The following is a 22,272-nucleotide window of genomic DNA, read 5'->3' on the forward strand; positions in this document are numbered from 1 at the left end:
CTTTTATGAATACCCTATTGTTTCTGTAAAAAAAAACACTACCCTGAACTAATTAGGAGCATAACGGTATTCAACCCACTCGGGCATCCTAAGGTTAATAATGCCCGAGATTGTTTTATTCAGTCAGAAAGATAATATGCTGGTATTACTCGGAGTGAACAACTTGGTGATATTGCATTGTTAGTGGTGCACAAGAACAACTGACACAACCTCAATAGATTGGTAATAAAACTGCCTTTAAAGGAAATGTGTATATAATACGTGGCGTTTGGAGCAATTTGCCAATTTCCTTTCTCCATACGGAATTTACCCGAAGTGAATATATTTATTGATACTGCTTCACGTGGTCTGTAACTACACAAACGTACTATGTATTACTTAATGCAACAAAGCTAGCTATCCAGCTGAAGCTCACACACATTCCCCAAGAGATGTCATCCCTAACAATGAATGTCCCCTAAAAGTTAGCCGAAACATTTTCACTCTGCATAATTGTGACAGTGCTGTGAACACACTAACCAGTTGTGCACCATACAGCGAGTTCTCCGCTCGCCCAGACAATATACGTGGAGCGAGAATGAGCTGAGCTCAGGCCACAAGGAGTCAGACGAACACAGAACAAGAGCCAATGGAGAGCGCTTTCTCAAATGTCTGCTTTGATGACCAAAGCTCCCAAGGGTTGATGCATACTTAACACATGCAAAGGAATCTTGAGGTTTATCATTAATACATGTGTTGAGACTTGAAGACAGTTTCCTGCAGAAATCCAGTCTCTGCTATTTTGCATAAAAGCCGTGGAATGTGCACCATGCCATAATCAGGCTTCTGTTGTTGTTGGTAAAACCTGGATTGCAACATCTCATAAATCAGGCCCAGTTTAGTACCCAACTCGTGCCATAGCATTCAGGGATTGAACTGCACCATCAACGCGAAACCAGCACGTTTGAATGAGAACGCCCTACGTGTGTATTAGATCTTTGGTTCTTTCGGTAAAGTCACGTAGAATGAGAATAAAATAATAAATTGATAAAATAAAATAACACAATAATATTCTCACGACGTTTCGGCCACAACACAAGCGGCCTTCATCAGGTGAAGGGACGAGACTGTCTGGTAGGACAGCGCTGGAGTGAAAAAAGGCACGCTCAGATCACGACCTTTAAGCTGTGTCAGAAGAAACAAAGCGCCTTGACACACAAACCACTCATATATCACTGCAATGGGACCCAGCATGCAGCAAGTGCTAATGCAGTGTTAAGGCACATATGTTCTCCACAAGTAATAAACTTAAGCACATAAAAGTCAGTTCTGCGCTGCACAATGCCTACATGCATCAATTCAATCAAAGTAATGCATGAACCAGCATGCACACCACATGTACCAACAATGACACTTCACACATCACGTGAACCAGAAGACATGATTCGCACGTCGCATAGATAGGCTCAAAAGTACCACATACATCAGCACACAATACTGTACATACATCAGAAAAACAGCAAACGTGATCCATACATGAAATGAACCAGCACACAATCCATGCAAGACATGGACCAAGAGCATGCACCCGCATTTAGCCTTCGTCTCTCGTACTGACATTGACCACAGCACATCAGGTACAGACTAATTGATGTCCGAGTCAACCTAGGCGAGGTCCAAGCCAGGCTCACAAACCCCCTCTCTGCTATCGCTCCGAACCGTGGGTCGGACTCGAACCTGGGGACCCGCGGGACCACAGCGGGCGCGACACGCACGGGGCTCCTACCAAAAAGGAGCAATAGCGCGACACGGAGTCGCGCTTCTCGGCGTCGCGACAGAGAGCGCGACCGCTGCCCGCCGTGCCCGCTCTACCTGCTAGCCCGCCGGGAGCGCCACACCGGCCGTCTCCCAGTATCCCAGCGGAGCGCGTTCGCCACACAGGGTCCAAAATCGCGAATCGGGGACTCCGTTCGCGACAGGAGCGCGACGCCGTCTGGCGGCGCCTCGACAGGAAGGGCCGCCCCGGTTCGCGACCTCCTCCTCGACGTCGTCGTGCGCAGACGCGGTCGCTAGGCGACGGGGTCAAGCACAGGGCCGGGGGTCAGCGGCGAACAACACGTGGCCCCCTCGCGCGCGTGTTATTGGTTGTTCACCGCAGACCCTGAGCTCGCCTAACACGTGGCCCCCCAGTGGCCATGTGGTCAGGGCATTGCAGGGTAATAACCCTCCTTCACCCGGGCTACCCGCGTGGTCATGGCTCTGAGTGTGTCTGCTTAACGAGGTTAACGATCGTGCTGTGCAGTTTTTTTTGTCCCGATAAAACGCCTCCTCGTTCGAGACCCAAACGTCGTCGCACACCTCCGCCCGGCGTTGCCATTCCTCGTCTTGCAAAGACCACGGTCCCACTGTCAACCGCATCGGAACGTCGGACAGGCCGATGAGCAAAGGCCTCCTTCGTAGCCCCGAACTTAAAGACGAGAAGGCCACAGTGGTGGTGCAGTCGCGGCCACGCGACTCGAACCACGGCCCGGAGAGGAACCCGGCGGTGATCGCGCGCTCCTTTGTCGGATGAGGAAATCGCGAAACGACAACGAACTCCCTCGCGAAGCCCTCCTCGACGTGCCTGGCGGGACTCGACGTTTCGCAGCGAGCTCTTGAACGTATTGTTCCGTCATGCCATTGAACAAGAATGGGCACTGCTTCGTGATGCCCGTGGCTCCACCTTGGGGTTAGTTCTGCTTATCGCAGTCTCCCAGGCGCCGCCCTCTGCACGGGATACCGCCCTGCTTCCTGCCGCCCCTGCTACCCCTGCCGCCGCCTGCTGCTGTCAACCCTGCTTCCCTGCTGCCGCCTGCTACCCCTGCTTCCTGCTACCCCTGCCGCCGCCTGCCGCCCCTGCCGCAGTCGTCCCACCCGCGATGTGGCCCCTCGGTGCCCCCGGCACGGCGCTGCTGGCCGCGGCCGCGATGCTGACGGTGGCGGCCGCCGCGTGGACAGCGAGGAAGAGAAGGCGCGGCCCTCAGGTGAACTCGCACACGGTACAGCAGTGGATAGAGCACACACGGCACAGCAGTGGATAGAGCACACACGGTACAGCAGTGGATAGAGCACACACGGTACAGCAGTGGATAGAGCACACACGGTACAGCAGTGGATAGAGCACACACGGTACAGCAGTGGGTAGAGCACACACGGTACAGCAGTGGATAGAGCACACACGGTACAGCAGCGGATAGAGCACACACGGTACAGCAGCGGATAGAGCACACACGGTACAGCAGCGGATAGAGCACACAACGATACCACAGCACGTGCCCATTCAGTGTTTAAAACAGCAGATAGCAACATAGCATATCGCATATTACACAAAGCAAATACCACATACATCACGGCAGATATCACAGTGTACAACACACCGCAAAGTCGATGCCATATGCTGCACAGTAGCTCCGACATAGCAGATACCACGTAGCAGTAGCACACACGAGATACCGCATACTAGATGCTCTACCACACACCATTTAAAATATACCACACAACAAAGACCTGACACGTGGGGAGAAGTTGAATGTTAACGCGTCCCAGTTGGGCCAATAGAGCGACCAGGTCATGGTTCTAGAGCTGACATTGGCGGTCCATGCGGCCAGATGCTTGAAGACTGCCAATGGGATTCCACTGATAACGTTACCAGATGCATGGACAACAACAACAACCTCGACACATTCATCAACAGCGCTGCCCTCGAGACACCAGAGCACGAAGGGAAGGGGGTGGTGGAACCTGCGGCTCCCGGGCAGCATGCGGTGGCTCTTTGGCAGCCCCCTTGCGGGCAGCAGTTTAACAAACAAAAAATACGTAAACCTTTAAACATAACTTGCACGCAAAGATAATAAGTAATTTCATTTTTTTTTAAAATATGACAGGGAAACGGGTCACCGTGGAATGTCTTGGTGACAACAAAAAATACAACAGTCAAACTGTAGTGTTAAAGAGGAACTAATTTGATAAAAAGCGAAATAGACGCAGTGTATTCCGTCACCTGTCAAGTCACAATGTGTGTTTGCCATCTGCTGTATAGCTGCGGCTGTGTTTGTGTACAAGTAGCTCTGCGTGTGATGCGGCTCTCCAACTACCTTGGTCAAAGACTTTTAAAAAACCTCAAAAATGCCAATTCTTCTTTTAAAAGTCGCCGGCCCCAGCTCTAGAGGACACCGCTTTGTAATGGATGGAGTTGTGGGACGTGACGCGTATTCAGAGCAGAGGTCACCAATTCCATCTTCACAACTTTTTTTTTAGTACTCTCTAACAAAGTTATTTTTACAGCTGACCTTGGGGTTCGAGTTTGAGCTGGAGTGACCCGATTTTGAGTTGTAAGAACGTGGCGGTGGGGGGGGGTGTTTGAGCTGGAATCGCTGGAGAGTCCTGTGTCGGCTCAGGCTGGCCAGGGGGCAGTCGAGGCCAATGACCGGTGGGGGGCCGGTCCATTCTGAGGGCCGGTGGGCCGGTCTGTGTGGGGAAATTACAAATGTGACGACAGTAAAACGAATAGTGAAACCATGTTATCGCCTCTAATGTGTACACTTCTTGCTTATTTACACTCCGTTTGCGTTAAGTCCCCCCATATATTCAGCAGACCCATAGATTCTTCCTCATCGGACCATTTGTTTTTTGGACAAGCCCAAATGGGCCAATGAGATCGCACGGCCATTTGGGCCGCTGTGTTTACAAAAATTCCCCATGGCCGATTTTGTTGTCCCAGTCCATCATTGGTCCTGCGGCTGGTATCACACAACTCCTGACATGCGATGTTTGTCTTCTCCCCTGCTTGACGCCACAAAGAGTAAACTAGTAAAGGCGTTTTTGCATTTCGATTGGAGCTGGTTGGTCGTGGGTTAGAGTTGCCAGATTGAAGCCAACAGAGGAACAGATGAGAGCCGATCACGCACTGCACTGTGTAATCCACTGTTGGATGGCAACAATGCCACTTAAACATCAATTTGTCATCATATGCTGTGCACTGTGCACACCAGCAGGATACAGAAAACCTTTCCCTCTCGCGCGGGTTTACTGGTTGCGGTTTTGCGGTTTCCTGCCAAATGTATTGAGGTACAGTTTGCTGATCGCGCCCTCCCTGTGGCTCGACCATTCGTGGTAACTGCACTGCTCGAGATGATGCTGCTGCTGCCGCCGCAGAAGAAGAAGGACACGCGGCGCCCTCCTGCCTCCATCTCGTCCCCTGTGCGGCCGATCGCGGGTCCCAGGACACGCGGTGTTCCCGGCCTCCAGTCAAGTGATTTGACTTCCTGTAGCATTTGCCTTTGAGTTTGAGGATCGCGGATTAGCCGTTGGCGGCAAATTTTAAAAGAACGTGACCCCTGCCGCGATGGGCAGGTTTTATGCTGTATACCAGGGGTCGGGAACCTTTTTGACTAAGAGAGCCATGAAAGCAAAAAATTTGGAAATTTATTTCAGTGAGAGCCATATAATATATTTTAAAAGTGAATTCAACTAAATGTCAGTATAATAAGCCTCTGAATTTATTCTTTTAAATAATGTTGTTATAACACTCACCATTAATGCGACTTCTGGTGCTGCATGGATTTGCTGATGTCTTTGTAGTCGGGTTGGTACTTGGTGAGGTTAAGCTTCATGCAAGCGTTGAGGCTTTCATCCGTTAAACGTGATCGTAGGTTGGACTTGATGTTTTTAAGATGTGAGAATGACTGCTCACATGCATACGTAGATCCAAACATGGTCAATACAGCAATACTCACACGCTGCAGTGTGTGGTATGTGACAGGAAGCGCGTTCCAAGTTTTGAGAATCAGCTGGTCTTCGGGTTGGAGTTTTTTCATTTCTGTCCACATGTGCTTGCTCGCCAACTCCGCTTTCTGTCGTGTGATTCTTTCCAAATCTTCATTCAGTGACTTGAACTTATTCACCCACATGTCTGAGGCCTTCAGGTCAGCCACTTCTGCTTCAAAATCTCTGACGGAGACACCAGGGATGTAATTCAGGTCGGCTGTGTTCAGTGAACACTCGTTTGGATGGGTGATGAACTTAAAAAGACGAGTGTGCTCACGAAATTCTCCAAAGCGTGCTTTGAAGGACTGTAGGAGACTTGATGTGCAGCCAGCTAGCTGGTGGAGATCAAGGTTTTGAATGGGCTCACTTGCTGTGCATGCATCTTTAAATTGGCTCAGTTTTTCAAAATGTAGTAAACGACCTGTTTCAAGATCCGTGATGAAAAGCTCCAGCTTGTTTTCAAAAGCAAATACAGCTTGTTGAAGGGATAACACTGTATTTCCAATGCCTTGCATTTTCACGTTGAGCTGGTTCAGATGTTCAGTCAGATCTACGAGATAGTAAAACTTGAGGAGCCACTCGGTGTCGGCTAGCTCAGGATGCCCGACGCCTTTCATTTCAAGGAAAGTCCGGATTTCGTTCAGGCAAGCCGCAAAACGGCTAAGCACCTTCCCTCTTGACAACCAACGCACATTGCTGTGCAAAAGCAGACCAGGATAGTTATTTACAACTTCATCCAGCAGTGTTTTAAACTGGCGATCATTTAAGGCTCGGGCAACAATAAAGTTGATCACACGAATGACCAGCGACATCACTTCGCCAAACTGCCTGTCACACATCTGAGCACAAAGTGCCTCCTGGTGTATAATGCAATGGAAACTTAGGATGGGTCTATTTTCATGTTCACGGAGAAGCGCCACAAATCCTTTGTTTTTCCCCACCATACACGGAGCACCATCAGTACACACTGAGAGAAGTTTATCCATAGGTAGACTTTTTTCTTGAGCAAACTCCATGAAAGACTTGAATAAATCCTCACCTCTTGTGGACCCTTTTAATGGCAGAACAGCAAGACTTTCTTCGCGCAGTGTGTCACCAACAGCATATCTTGCAATCACGCTGAACTGCGACAAATGGCTCACGTCTGTTGACTCATCCAAAGCCAGAGAAAAGAACGGCGCTGCATTTATGTCCTTCACTTGCATTTCCTCCACTTTGTTTGCCATCACGATGGTACGATCATGAACAGTTCTTGCCGACAGAGGCATGTCTTGTATCCGTTTGATTATCTTGTCTTTGTTCGGAAGATCATCAAAAAGTTCATTGGCTACATCCAGCATGAACGTTTTAGCATACTCGCCATCTGTGAATGGTTTTCCGTTCCTCACTATTGCTAAAGAACCAGCAAAGCTAGCCGAATTATAGTCACCTTGCCGGGTCCATACGCGGAGTTGCTGCTGGCTAGCTTGCACCCTGCTCAGAAGCTCTTGGCACGCTTTCTTTCTGCTGTCTCCCGCAGGGTATTTTGATGCAAAGGTAGCGTGGCGCGTGTCGAAGTGCCGCTTTACATTCGACCGTTTCAACGATGTAATTTTGTCATTGCAAATTAGACACACCGCAGAACCCGCTCTCTCCACAAAGGCGAATTCTTCGGTCCATTCGTCCTGAAATGTACGATACTCGTCGTCTTTTTTTCTTTTCGCCATCTTCTTCGTCGAAGGGTTAGCTTTGAGCTAATGACCGAGCAGACGCAGTCTCAGACTGATTCAAAAGGGGGCGTTTACCTGTTTTACCCAGCAACGGCAAACGTAGGCCAGTATCATCCAATTAAAATAATGGACAATTGCTCCTGCAGCCCTGAACAGGACATGCGCAGTGAAAAATCGATGGATGGATTAAAACAAGTGAGAATATTTTGTTTTATCTGCGAGCCATATGCAATCATCAAAAGAGCCACATCTGGCTCGCGAGCCATAGGTTCCCGACCCCTGCTGTATACGATACCTACCACTAGGTAGCTGTTGTAGAATCACCCTCACAAGGTGACACACGTGGTGCCGAGGAGGGGGGGGGGTGCACACGTGGTGCACCACGTGTGCAGGAGGGGGGGTGTCAACATCAGAGGCTCTTCACCAAACGAGCTCCAGCACTTTCAGTTTAAAATCAATTGTTTTGTTTCACACACTTGCATGGATTTAGTGGAAATGCCTTTGGCTCAGAGAACCAAACAAAGGCATGCAAACGGGATGACGTTTCTTGACGTCATTGCAATGCACAGTGCGAGGCCAATGGTGAACCCCACCGCATTTGGGACCTTGGTAAAGGTGCAGTCCTAACAATTGCTTCGTCGCACCATTGCTAATGGAAAGGCCTCCTCTAGAGAGCTCCTCTCTACAGGGTATTTGGCCTACTCTTCCACGCTAGCCAGACATCTTGAAAGAGGTGGGAGTACCCACACTTTACCCCACCACACGTGACCCGCTGATCAGCTAACTGTGGTGTAGCCATTTATACTCAGTCCACACAAATATCGATGACCTTTAATTGGATTTCCTATTACCTTGTATTTTTAGTAACGGACAGTTCCTGTAGCACACCGCATTTTATTTACACTCGGTATAAAATAGTTGCAAGGGTTAACGCATGGTCCTTAGTTTGATTCCAGCGTGGTGAAGCATGGTCAGACAACCCCGTGATGCACGTGGTGTGGAGAAGCCTTTATCCACCTGTAGATTATCAAAGGGCTGTAAATTGTTATTTTTGAAGCACAAAATACAGTCATGGAGAATGTAGCGCACTGACTAAAGAAGTCACACTAAGCAGGGTGGTACAGTGGTCACACTTGTGCCCCGGAGTAAGTCGGGTCTGGGTTCTATTCCTGACTCGGATACATCTCTGTGTGGCATTTGCATGTTCTCCCCCTCTTCTAGCTGGGTTTTCTCCAAGTTCTCTGGTTTTCTCTGCCATAGCTATAAAAAAAATCCACACACTCAATGTAACTGGAAGTGGCCAAACATCACAATACTGAAGGAGTACAGGACCTACAAATTACCCAATTCGAAATTACAAAGTGCAGCATCGCCCCCTACAGCAAGAACTTGGCAGAACCCTATTGAAAAAGAGTCGTTAGACTCGTGAGCTTTTCCTGGGTAAACAAGCGGAACAACAACACCGGTTGATCATGTGACCTGTGAAATGAACTGTCTCTGTGTTTTGCCCAAAACTGTCGCGTATTGGCACGCTACACTGTCTCTCTCTGAATTTCATCACTGTCGGGACAATTGGGTAAGTTCCCAGTTACTACATACAGTACGGTATATGATTATGGCACCAATCACTCTGGTGCATCACTCCACATTGTCCGTGCATTGTGGATACTTTTACGCACGATGTTATCCGCAAATGTACTTCATTTTTATGCAAACAATTGTGTGATGATTGCCGATAATAGGAAGAATTGAGCCATGGACCCTCGTGCATATAATAGGAGTCGTGGGTAATAGAGTTGCGACTGCTGTATTAGTATAGTGGTATAGTAGCCGGGGAATCGCCTGGCACTGTGTTGTCCCCAAAAAGTGCTCCTTTAAATCAGCTGCCCGGTGCAGCGTGTTTTATTTCAACAGCAGCATATGCCGTGCTTTCATGTCACCACACTGCTATCACTCGTGAACAGATCACCGGCGAATGTACCCAAGTCTCATCAGATATCAGATGCTACGCAGGCGTGAGGGCTGGATATTGCTTGGATGAGCGATCGCCGTGCATGAGACAGGTTGCCGCGTGGTACTAGGTAGTTGACAGCAGAGAGCAGTGCATCGAAATCCATTGAACCGCGCTCCGCTCCCACTCTGTGCTCTCCTCCCTTCGCAAACCCTCACTGAGCAGCGTAATGAAGCGTGGTCAGTAACCCCCATGGTTCGTACGGCTTTGGGAGGCACTCATCCAGCAGTGGATCGACAATGGGGGATGTGCCTGTAACACTATGGTCGTCCCCCAGGTAGCTGGGTATGCTACGTACTTGAGCTAGGGGCAAGCACTTAGCCAGGGCTGGGCCCGAAGTGATCGAACGAGTCTGGGTGGATCTGCAGCAGCAGCAGCCTCCGCTGGCGGCGGTTCCAGTGATCTTGACTACTCCCTTCGCGCAGAGTTAGGGGCTTTGTGGGTAAATTGAGAATTTATTGAAAGAAACGTCAGTACGGAGCCGGCTTGTCAGCTCACAGCGAGCGCAGCAACTATGCTCAACAAGTCTCTTGCTTTCTAACCATGTGAGTGGGAACTCACCTGGGTCGTTTTTAGGAATTTGTAAATACTGTAACGTGGAACAAAAATGTGGATACTTGCCGGATATTCCAGCATGAGTGACATCTCTAGCTTGGCCCATTGCTTTTCCTGTCTCGTGATTGTATTGTCTTGGATAAGCATGGATCTGTTGGGCGTAATTGGACAATCTTGAATGGTGGTGGATGTGTTTAAGCGTGGAGCATCCTGATTCTCACTTTAAGCTTCGTTCAAGATTTCGTATTTTATTGCCAATTCAGGTGAAGAAATGTTTCAAACCTGACCTTGGATTCATGAAGCATACGATTTCATATTTGGTTTTATCAATTATGCCCAGTGTGGTATGTATAGTTATAGTCCACATTGATTGAGTCATTGTAAAAACTCCCGCCTGTTTGTGCATTTATCATTTACCCGAGGAGATACAATTTAGATAAACATGTGTTTTCATTCCATGTTAATACATAAATCATTATGTCTCTGTTCTCTATTTGACAGACTCAAGATGAGGATGACCAGAGCAGCAAATCACCAGAAGACAGCAAGTACAGGACTGCATCAGACCAGCGACAGGACAGGAAATCCACGCTGGATAGCAGTCCAGTAGTCCAAGCATCGGCCAGCAAAGCAGCGCTGAAGAGGAGACCACTCAACCAGGCAGGCGGGAGCCACTCCGCACCCCAGGGCGACTTATTAACCCAACGAGCGGGTGGCAACTCGTCACCGGAGAGCAGCTTGTTAAACCAAACAGGAGAGAACAAAACATCCGTGGAACGCAGAACAGAAAACCACACGGAGAACGAGTCGAAGCTGGAATGCGGCGGTGCTGACTGGCGAAGGCAGAGAGAGTCATTGGGGGCGGAGAGCGTCGAGGAGTGGCAGTTACCGCAGAGTAAGGAAGTGCCACGGGGCGGCCACGCGGCTCAGCTGCTGCCGGTGAGCATAATATTGCCACCGAGACACAGCGCACGGCAGCTGGAGAACAGCAGCACGGAACAGCTGGAGAACATCAGTTCTGAACAGCTGAAGAACTGCAGCACAGAGCAGTTAGAAAACATCAGTACAGAGCAGCTGGAGAAAAGCACGGACCCGCTAGAGAACAGCACCACGGATCAGCTAGAAAACAGCAGCACGGAACAGCTTGAGCAGAGCAGCACGGAACAGCTTGAGCAGAGCAGCACGGAACAGCTTGAGCAGAGCAGCTCAGAACAGCTAGAGCAGAGCAGCACGGAACAGCTTGAGCAGAGCAGCACGGAACAGCTTGAGCAGAGCAGCACGGAACAGCTTGAGCAGAGCAGCACGGAACAGCTTGAGAAGAGCAGCTCAGAACAGCTAGAGAACAGCAGCTCGGAACATCTTGAGCAGAGCAGCACGGAACAGCTAGAGAACAGCAGCACAGAACAGCACAGTAGCACGGAACAGCTAGAGCATAGCAGCTCAGAACAGCTAGAGCATAGCAGCTCAGAACAGCTAGAGAACAGCAGCTCAGAACAGCACAGTGGCACGGAACAGCTAGAGCACAGCAGCTCAGAACAGCAGAGCAGCACAAAACAGCTAGAGCACAGCAGCACAGAACAGCTCGAGCACAGCAGCTCAGAACAGCAGAGCAGCACGAAACAGCTAGAGCACAGCAGCTCAGAACAGCTAGAACACAGCAGCTCAGAACAGCTAAAACACAGCAGCTCAGAACAGCACAGTGGCACGGAACAGCTAGAGCACAGCAGCTTGGAACAGCTAGAGCACAGCAGCTCAGAACAGCACAGTGGCACGGAACAGCTAGAGCACAGCAGCTCAGAACAGCTAGAACACAGCAGCTCAGAACAGCTAAAACACAGCAGCTCAGAACAGCACAGTGGCACGGAACAGCTAGAGCACAGCAGCTTGGAACAGCTAGAGCACAGCAGCTCAGAACAGCACAGTGGCACGGAACAGCTAGAGCACAGCAGCACAGAACAGCTCGAGCACAGCAGCTTGGAACAGCTAGAGCACAGCAGCTCGGAACAGCTAGAGAACAGCATCACAGAACAGCACAGTAGCACGAAACAGCTAGAACACAGCAGCACAGAACAGCTAGAACACAGCAGCTTGGAACAGCTCGAGCACAGCAGCTCAGAACAGCACAGTGACACGGAACAGCTAGAGCACAGCAGCTCAGAACAGCAGAGCAGCACGAAACAGCTAGAACACAGCAGCTTGGAACAGCTAGAACACAGCAGCACAGAACAGCTCGAGCACAGCAGCACAGAACAGCTAGAACACAGCAGCTTGGAACAGCTAGAACACAGCAGCTTGGAACAGCTAGAACACAGCAGCACAGAACAGCTAGAGAACAGCAGCACAGAACAGCAGAGCAGCACGAAACAGCTAGAACACAGCAGCTCAGAACGGCTAGAACACAGCAGCACAGAACAGCTCGAGCACAGCAGCACAGAACAGGTAGAACACAGCAGCACAGAACAGCTAGAACACAGCAGCTTGGAACAGCTAGAACACAGCAGCACAGAACAGCTAGAACACAGCAGCTTGGAACAGCTAGAACACAGCAGCACAGAACAGCAGAGCAGCACGAAACAGCTAGAGCACAGCAGCTCGGAACGGCCAGAGTACAGCTCGGAACAGCCAGAGAACAGTGTAGAACAGTTGGTGAGCAGCGCAACAGAAATGGAGCAGCACAGCAGTGCGGTTGTGGAGCTTCAAGCAGAGCGGCTAGAGCAGAGCGAGACGCCACTGGACTGCACCGGGGAGCTGCTACAGGAAGGGACGACGGAGCGCGTGGTGGAGGGGCTGCAGGTCCGCACCGAGGCACAGACCGCTGAGAGCGCCGAGCCCACGGGCGACGGGGCGGCCCCGGCACGGAAGGGCGGCACGGTGTTGGTGCTGGGTCTCGACGGAGCCGGTAAGACGAGCCTGCTGGAGGCGCTGGCGGTGCAGCCCTATGCCGGGAGCCCGGCCCCGCAGGTCAAGCCAGCGCCCACGCAGGGCACGCACACGGTGTGCGTGCACCACGCGGAGCAGCACAGCATCAAGTATCTGGAGGGTACGTGCGCGTCGAGGGCTTTCAGCGACACGCGCACGCATTTGTGTGCACGTGTGTGTGCGCGCGTGTGCAGCGGTCGTGTAAATGGCTAGTGCGCTGTGCTACGAACCCAGCGACCCGAGTTCAATTCACGCTCATGTTCAACATCAGTGACGAATATCTGAACCGGTTCTGGGCCTCCCCTAGGTTGACTCGGCCTTAAATTAGTACCATGTGCGACTTGTAAACAACACAAAGGCTATACAGGGGATATTTGTCATTTCTTTGGGTGCTATTGCAGATAGTAGGCTGCGTAACAAACCTGGCGACTGGCGTTTGATTTTTGGCCACGAATAAACATCAGTGGCATATTTTCCCATACTGGTGCTGTGCCTCACTTAGGTCGACTCGGCCTTAAACGAGTGCCCAGTGCAGTTTTTAAACATGAGCACTGGAGAGAGAGAGTCAGCCGAGCGTAGTGCTGGCGACGCCACCCCGACCTCGTCCTGCTCCGTGCCAACCTTCGCCGGTGTTGACTCCACAGCACTTGCCCCGACCGCTTGTGAAGGCTCCGCTGGGTTGTGGGTCGCGTCAGCTGCAAGCATATAGCAGACTTCTGCTGAATGAAGTGCAGTTGGAGAACTATGAAGTATTCTTTATACTGGTAGTATAGCAAAGAACAATACGATGCAGTTGTGAAACACAATTGCAGAGTTATGGGAAACTGATGTCGCAGTAATTGTCATATCGTTAAAAAGTGGTGTAGTATTGTATCATGAAACATTGTCTTGTGGCAACCCGACTATTAACGATCATAGATACAGTGAAGGAAAAAAGTATTTGATCCCCTGCTGATTTTGTACGTTTGCCCACTGACAAAGAAATGATGAGTCTATAATTTTAATGGTAGGTTTATTTGAACAGTGAGAGACAGAATAACAACAACAACATCCAGAGAAACGCATGTCAAAAATGTTATAAATTGATTTGCATTTTAATGAGGGAAATAAGTATTTGACCCCCTCTCAATCAGAAAGATTTCTGGCTCCCAGGTGTCTTTTATACAGGTAACGAGCTGAGATTAGGAGCACACTCTTAAAGGGAGTGCTCCTAATCTCAGCTTGTTACCTGTATAAAAGACACCTGTCCACAGAAGCAATCAATCAATCAGATTCCATACTCTCCACCATGGCCAAGACCAAAGAGCTCTCCAAGGATGTCAGGGACAAGATTGTAGACCTACACAAGGCTGGAATGGGCTACAAGACCATTGCCAAGCAGCTTGGTGAGAAGGTTACAACAGTTGGTGCAATTATTCGCAAATGGAAGAAACACAAAAGAACTGTCAATCTCCCTCGGCCTGGGGCTCCTTGCAAGATCTAATCTCGTGGAGTTGCAATGATCATGAGAACGGTGAGGAATCAGCATAGAACTACACGGGAGGATCTTGTCAATGATCTCAAGGCAGCTGGGACCATAGTCACCAAGTAAACAATTTGTAACACACTACGCCGTGATGGACTGAAATCCTGCAGCGCCCGCAAGGTCCCCCTGCTCAAGAAAGCACATATACATGCCCGTCTGAAGTTTGCCAATGAACATCTGAATGATTCAGAGGGCAACTGGGTGAAAGTGTTGTGGTCAGATGAGATCAAAATGGAGCTCTTTGGCATCAACTCAACTCGCTGTGTTTGGAGGAGGAGGAATGCTGCCTATGACCCCAAGAAGACCATCCCCACCGTCAAACATGGAGGTGGAAACATTATGCTTTGGGGGTGTTTTTCTGCTAAGGGGACAGGACAACTTCACCGCATCAAAGGGACGATGGACGGGGCCATGTACCGTAAAATCTTGGGTGAGAACCTCCTTCCCTCAGCCAGGGCATTGAAAATGGGTCGTGGATGGGTATTCCAGCATTACAATGACCAAAAACACACGGCCAAGGCAACAAAGGAGTAGCTCAAGAAGAAGCACATTAAGGTCCTGGAGTGGCCTAGCCAGTCTCCAGACCTTAATCCCATAGAAAATCTGTGGAGGGAGCTGAAGGTTCGAGTTTCCAAACGTCAGCCTCGAAACCTTAATGACTTGGGGAAGATCTGCAAAGAGGAGTCGGACAAAATCCCTCCTGAAATGTGTGCAAACCTGGTGGCCAACTACAAGAAACGTCTGACCTCTGTGATTGCCAACAAGGGTTTTGCCACCAAGTACTAAGTCATGTTTTGCAGAGGGGTCAAATACTTATTTCCCTCATTAAAATGCAAATCAATTTATAACATTGTTGACATGCGTTTTTCTGCATTTTGTTGTTGTTATTCTGTCTCTCACTGTTCAAATAAACCTACCATTAAAATTATAGACTGATCATTTCTTTGTCAGTGGGCAAACGTACAAAATCAGCAGGGGATCAAATACTTTTTTCCTTCACTGTAGGTATCCCTATCTCAAGTGAGCAAGCCAAGCCATGGGGGAGGGTTCATTAACATTCCAACTGGGTGGTAATACGTTAAACATTTGTAGAGGGCAGTGTGAATGGGAATCTGAGGTTAATTTACATAAATTATCAATCAGAATGCAATGATAAAAGCTGTATTGAGTTCATGACACTTGTTTCCATGGCATAGCACATTTCATTATTACATGTTACCTACGTCAATTGTAACGGTGTTGCAGTGGTTAGCGCACTGCGCTCCGTACCTGGCCACCTGAGTTTGATCCCCGGCCAGGCTTGGTGCTGGCCACCACGCCCTCGTGTGCCATGCTGCCCTGAATGGGTGCACACGAGTGGCACTTTCCCAGTCTATAAAAGACCGTACGGGGGAAATTTTTATTTGGTATGGGGATTGATGGTATAGTGGTTAGCACACTATGCTACAAATCATTAATTCCCAGGCATTAGTTAATATCATTGGCAGGTTGTGTCCGAACCTGTTCTGGTCCTCCCCTAGGTTGGCTCGGCCTTCTGTGAGTATCCGGTGTGGCATGTGGGCATCGGCAGTGCGAATACAAAGGTGGCCAGGCAAAGAGCTTGCCCACACTACCCCGTCGAGTGCCATGCCAGCCTTAATAGGTGCTCACTAACAGGACTTCCTGCAACAGTCCCCATGGCCGCGTGGGGGATCGTTCATCTTGGTCCGTCCGTGTGTGTGTTCGTGTTACCATGTGACACGTGGACAGTTGGGGGAAGCGAAGACCTGCGGCCCCACTGGCAGCGCTACTTACAGGTGTGGTGTCGCCACAACGCACTCGCGTCCAACGTGACAAGCGCCGACACTCGGTACTCGGAGGAAGCCCGAGCGACTGCACCGGCACACCGATGTACACCTACAGACCATCGTTGTAATGATTACCGTCGTGTCCTTCAGCCGTCCGAGCAAAATAATTCCACGGTCAACACGCCTCCGTCACCGTTGTGTTGTATCACATGCGAGTGAGTTTGTTGAACAGTGGCAATGTGGTCGTTACGCTTGAGACAAATGAGAATCGCGCAGAAAGCTGTTGGTGTGCGATAGCTGCACATTGCAGGTGGCGTGCATCGAGAATTGACAACGTTGCAGCAGAGTTTATGACATTGTGGGTACGAGCCAAGGAGTGGATGGAACATGTCCGAGCAGACGTCAAGCTTTAGAGATGGAGCCGTGAAATCCGTTCACCTGTCGGATGCATTGTTGCATCGCCCTTGGGGAGGTCTTTGTCCAGCAGTGGATTGATCATGGCTGGGTAATGATGATGGTTACTTGGGGTGCTATTATGCATCGATTAATGAAGCTAAATGGGTTCTTAAATTGTGCTTTTAACAAACGATTCGTGATCATTTGTATACCTTGTATGTCATTGGCTTGCATGACCCCACTTGCCACTGGAGGACAATATATTGAACACAAAAGCAAATAAAATTGATTCTCGAATCAAGTTGCAACCCTGAGTCTCGACAATTCGTCAAATCGTTAAAGGCTTAGTGGTTAATAACATGCATGAACAGCAATGGTGTTGACTGCTATTTGAACCTGGCCTAGGTCAGTGCTGAATTAAAAGTAGGTACCGTGTGTAGCGTGTCCACATCAGCACTGGGGATACACATGGGGCCAGTTGCACATCCTTGAGTACCACGCTGGTCTTAAGAGGTGCTCACCAACAGCCTTAGCCCCAGCAGTCACCCGAGTCTGAATATCCCTTCCTACTTCGCAGAACGTGGACGTGATGCTGTTTGTGGTGGACTGTGCGGACCACGCGCGCCTCCCGCTCGCTAGAGGGGAGCTGCAGAAACTGATGCAGGCGGGTTCCGGCCTGAACATCCCTACCATAGTCCTGGCCCACAAGCAGGTGAGTGGTGCTCGCTCGCTCGCTCGCCATCTCGCACCCGTGCCTCCCTGCCACGTGCATGATCCACCAGCTGCGCTCCAGCCTACCGGCACCACACGCACGGTCACGGTTTGTCCCATACAGTGGAAGTCTTATTTACAATCCTGCCTCTGATTACCCGCTCTTCTTCTAATCTGCGTTCCTGAATTGATCCGTGGACCCTCCTAATTATAAGAGATTTAACCCAGACGTCAGGGCAACATCCTATTATTGTCAATACTTAAAGATGTATTGTTAGAATTAGCTAAGTTAATGGGCCCTCTCGTGTGAATGTGGGGAACTCTACATATTTCGTTCCCAGAGACAGACTTTTCAGCGGCAGGCATTGGTGACTATAATGTGCTGACGGGTCCTAATTGAGACAAAACCAGTCCACAGTTTTCTGTCACTGCATCACGACTGGCAGACGATCACATTTGCTCAAATTTATTTTGATGCCGACCTAAGAAAAAGACCCACAATGCACTTCTTCAGGAACTCATGATGAATTTTGCACAATGCTCAAAATAACCCAGAGATCATGGTAAAGTTATGCTATTATCCGCATTTATCTGCGGTTTTGCAGTGATGTAAAATGCGTATATAAACATGGATACTAGGATCCGGTCATCATTACACCCCCCTCCCCCCCCCCCCGGCAGTTCAGCACAGTTAGAGGCGTTCACTGTTGTTTCACAAAGGCCATGTTTTTGTACTGACGTCGACGATGTTTACACACGGCCAACGAGGAGCAACTGTTAGACATCGGTGTGAATGAACTTAAAACACTTTAATTGTGTCGCCAACTTCGTTCTACCTGACAATTGGCATTGTGAGAACTAACCCCGGTACATCACACCTACTGTACCGCACGGAGCTACTTTGCGCATGATGTTTAAGAAACGCCAAGTCGAGCTATCACGAAGGAGCCTGTCAAACAAGTTAATCACGGCATAACAGCTAATGCCCATCCCTAGCAGCTGGAAAATACTTGTGTTAGCCAGAACGAGAGGTCAGTCTGCTCAGAAGTGAAATATTTTAAGATGAACGGCAACACAGGGACAACCTGCAATACCATAGGGGCCTTTCTGTGTGCACACACACACACAACTCATACAGTGAAATCAATGAACAATTCATACACGTGTGTAAATGATATGTTAGTGTACCTTCACGTTGATGTAACAGAACGAGCAGGAAAGGACATGCAAGCCATGCATATAAAACAGTACAAACAAGACACAAATATCCTTGATTATAGAATCGTGACCCTGAATTGGAGGCATTCTCTTCTACGTATGTGCTGTGAAGGGCCGTTGCCCCGAAACGTTGCCTATTATCTTTGCTGTCAAGGCCGCACAGACAACTGTGGTATTGAGGAGCGCCGCGGTGAGCGTGTGGGGTTCCGTGCGGCGCCGTGAGCGAGTGTGGCCGTGTGCTTGCTGCAGGACGTGGCGGGCGCGTGCAACGTCGCAGCACTCTACACCGCGCTGGGCCTCGACTCGGACGAGCAGCATCAGCGGGTGGGCAGACTCTTCGTGCTGCCCACTCACCTGCCTTCCCCCTCCATCGTGGACGTCTCCCTCCTCATACACTTCGTCTTGGAGGGAGACGTCAAATAAACGATTCCGATGCGTGGCTCCGACCTGCTTGTGTAAATAATAAAGCGGCTGAATACTTTCGAACGCCCGTCGCGGGTCTCCGGCACCGATTATTGCCGCCGTCGCGGGTTGTGAAGTCCCCTGCCAAGCGCTGTCCTGTGCCTTAGCCGAGGCGACTGGGTTCCCGCGCCCTTGCGATGGGTCTGGGGGTGAAACCCGCAGCTTTGGAAGGGCCTGAGCCCCCCACACCTCCCACATTGCTGAACTTTAGCTGAACATTCGTTTGAGATTTAACACCGACCTTGTCGTGCTCCCCCTGTGCTTTTGGGTGCCATCCACACACACCCCCCTTGTGAGAATGCCGTGCTAGACGTGTGGGCGTGGAGGTGACTCGCGCGTGGCTGCGGGCGGGCGTTGAGGCTGCGACAGAAGCGTTGCCGGACCTCCGTGCAGTGCAGTCGTTGAGGTTAAACGAGTCGGGAGACTGGCAGTGTCCTCTCTTCAAGTTACAGTCCCCGTGTATGCCCGTTCGGCGGTATTGACTTTGTGCAATACGCACAGTCGCATCAGGCTGATGTCGCTAGAAGTCGCTATCGTGACGCTTCTGACACGCTTTGGCAAGAAGTATTGTTTTCTCATTCACAGAGCGTTGGACTTATCAGACGGCTAAGGGCTTGCACCTACCATGCATAGCAACTGGTTGTTCTTGAGTTCAGTCTTAAAGCGATATATTTTTTAAACCCAGATGTCTACGGCTTTGGTTCGAGTGCTTTATACGCAACCTTAATGCCGCAAGTTCAAACTCAGGTCAGAGTTCGCCTCGGCCCATCATCAGCCCATCGTGGTCAATAACATGACGTCCTGTGCCAGGACAGGAATGGGCGTGGTATGATGGGGGTGACCGACCATGGGAATGTGGAATTTCCCGTGTTAGCTCGGCGGGCGCCAACAGAGGGAGCACTTGCATGTCGGAACAGGGAGGCAGTGGCTTTGGTTTGTTTCCGTGTGTACGCGTTTAGTTGGCCAATCCACTCTGTAATAATCCATGCCACACCAATACTTTTGCCACAAATGCAATGAATGTGTTAAATGATGGGTCGCTGTGCTGTACTGTGTATGCTTTCGGGTCACACGTGCAGTTCGTAATTGATTCGGGTTGTTCGTTGCGGACTGTGTAATGTTATTTTGCAGCGAGGGTGATGTTGCTTTGTACCCAGTATCTCAACACCGCTCCAAACTACGACAACGAATACACCGTGGGTGTTCTTCTAGCTCCGTCGTGACCCAATCCAAACCCGCAGTGAATGCATCGTGGGTAGTGGCGTGTTTATAATTCTCTTCTGAAGGTCTGTTAATAAACTGTTTTGTACACGCACGATGTGTGGAGAGCACATTACCTTGGCACCGATAGAAAGTAGAATTGCCGTGCCTTCTAGACCCTGCAGCAACCTCTCGACGTGTTGAGTTTGTTTTTGTTAGAATGAACAATTGTATGCTCAGTCGCCAAATAAAATAAATGTTGACTTTGTAAAGATTGTTTGTTTCACCTCTTTAACAACAATGCATTGGTTATGCCACGGTAAGAGTTATGTCAGACACTGCAGAGAAAGTGAACAACATCTTGACTCAAAGCTTTCGTGAATGCAGGATTTCATATTCTTTGGGTATTTCGGTAATGTCACGTAGATAGGTTCAAAGACAATAACAAACTACGACGTTTCGATCGCAACCCAAGCGGTCGCAATCAGGCTGAACACTCGGGTGCGAGTCGAGCGTGCGGCCACGCGAGGCGTTGACGCGCCTCTCGTGGCGAGGGAGATGCAGCGCTTGACCATCGCCAGTCTGTGGAAGCCGGCGGGCCTTGGGCAGCTGCTGAGTGATGGTTGGTTTTATGTAAAGAAGCTTCGGTCGCAAAGAGGACGCTGGCATGAATTGTACAGATGCCGTCATTGAGCTGTGTTCACATCAAAGCGGACAGGTGGCTGTGTGGTCACCCACAGCATATGGCGCGTCCACCCGCAGAACCACAACCGACGCTCAATGATTACGAGTTTTGTGTCCAACTAAGAACCCACTAATGATATAAATGGGTCCCTATCTTTAAACAAATGATTTGATGATTCCGCCAAGGAGATGGAGCGATGAGATCAGTCCGTGTGTAGGCGGTGCTGGACGGGAGCCATCACTGGGTTTGAGTGATGGCTACGTTGTAAGGAGGTCTTCGTCCAGTAGTTGATAGACAATAGCCGATGATGATGTGGTTATCAGCAGTACGCACGCGCTCAATGTGTAAATGTAATCCAGTAGTTCCCCACTCACCGTACTTGAGAGCGGTCTTAATCATCGGGGAATGATAAAGTGCGCATTGTGGGGCTGCTGCTGTGCTTCGTGTCAGGGCAAGTCAGAAATCTGCCCAACAAGCAGTTACACACATGCAGTTACACACACACAATCAGTTACACACATTCAGTTACACACGTCATTCACATTCAGTTACACACACATTCAGTTACATGCAGTTACACACAATCAGTTACACACACCTTTAGTTACACACACACATTCAGTTACACACATGCAGTTACACACACAGTTACACACATTCAGTTACACACATTCAGTTACACACACACACACATGTCATTCACATTCAGTTACACACACATTCAGTTACACACATTCAGTTACACACACATGTCATTCACATTCAGTTACACAATCAGTTACACATTCTGTTACATTCAATTACACACACATTCAGTTACACGCATGCAATTACACACACACGTCATTCACATTAAGTTACACACACATTCAGTTACACACAGTTACACACACACACATGTCATTCACATTCAGTTACACAATCAGTTACACACATTCAGTTACACACATTCAGTTACACACACATTGTTACACACACACATTCAGTTACACAAAACACCTTTGCCAAGATCGGCACCAGGGCTGCATACGGAGTCCGCACTCTCTGTGGTCCCAGCGCTGCTTTGGTGATGCGACTCTAAGTCATTGTACTTCCCTCGGGCCGGTGTGGGTCCCTATGGTCACGGCGAGCGACACGTGACTTCGCGTGCCGTGGCCAAGGGCCTCGTGTCTCCCCCGCTACCCTTCGTCATCGTTGCCATCGGCCTTCATTAATCCACTGCTGGATGAAGGCCTTCCCAAGCAGCCTCCATCTCTCATCACGGCTCCGCGATGCGACAGTTACCCTCGCACCCTGCACGCGAACCGACC

At 49.7% G+C, this 22,272-nt stretch overlaps 2 protein-coding genes across 4 annotated transcripts in view; one reads left to right on the forward strand and one right to left on the reverse strand.

The window, feature by feature from the left end:
• The window catches only part of BBS9 (Bardet-Biedl syndrome 9), a 66,714-nt gene extending 64,018 nt beyond the window's left edge, over positions 1 to 2,696 (reverse strand). For 2 of the 3 annotated variants that reach the window (XM_032951035.2, XM_032951033.2), the window contains exon 1: positions 1,852 to 2,148. The gene's annotated coding sequence lies outside the window, so the exon portion shown is untranslated. Of the gene's footprint in view, positions 1 to 1,851; positions 2,149 to 2,602 lie in introns of those variants that run through there. The other variant, XM_076066212.1, reaches the window with a different exon arrangement.
• Positions 2,697 to 2,712: 16 nt separating this feature from the next.
• On the forward strand, positions 2,713 to 20,549 carry LOC116940811 (uncharacterized). Its single transcript, XM_032951032.2, has 5 exons — positions 2,713 to 3,002; positions 10,561 to 13,099; positions 16,253 to 16,299; positions 17,264 to 17,398; positions 18,865 to 20,549. Exons 1-5 carry the CDS (start codon positions 2,898 to 2,900, stop codon positions 19,036 to 19,038), a joined length of 3,000 nt encoding a protein of 999 aa, XP_032806923.2. The 5' UTR covers positions 2,713 to 2,897; the 3' UTR covers positions 19,039 to 20,549.
• Positions 20,550 to 22,272: the final 1,723 nt, after the last annotated feature.

This window comes from Petromyzon marinus, chromosome 10, assembly GCF_048934315.1.
Source record: "Petromyzon marinus isolate PM22_M1 ecotype Great Lakes invasive population chromosome 10, UKy_Petmar_22M1.pri1.0, whole genome shotgun sequence".
In the NCBI taxonomy this organism is placed as follows: domain Eukaryota; kingdom Metazoa; phylum Chordata; class Hyperoartia; order Petromyzontiformes; family Petromyzontidae; genus Petromyzon; species Petromyzon marinus.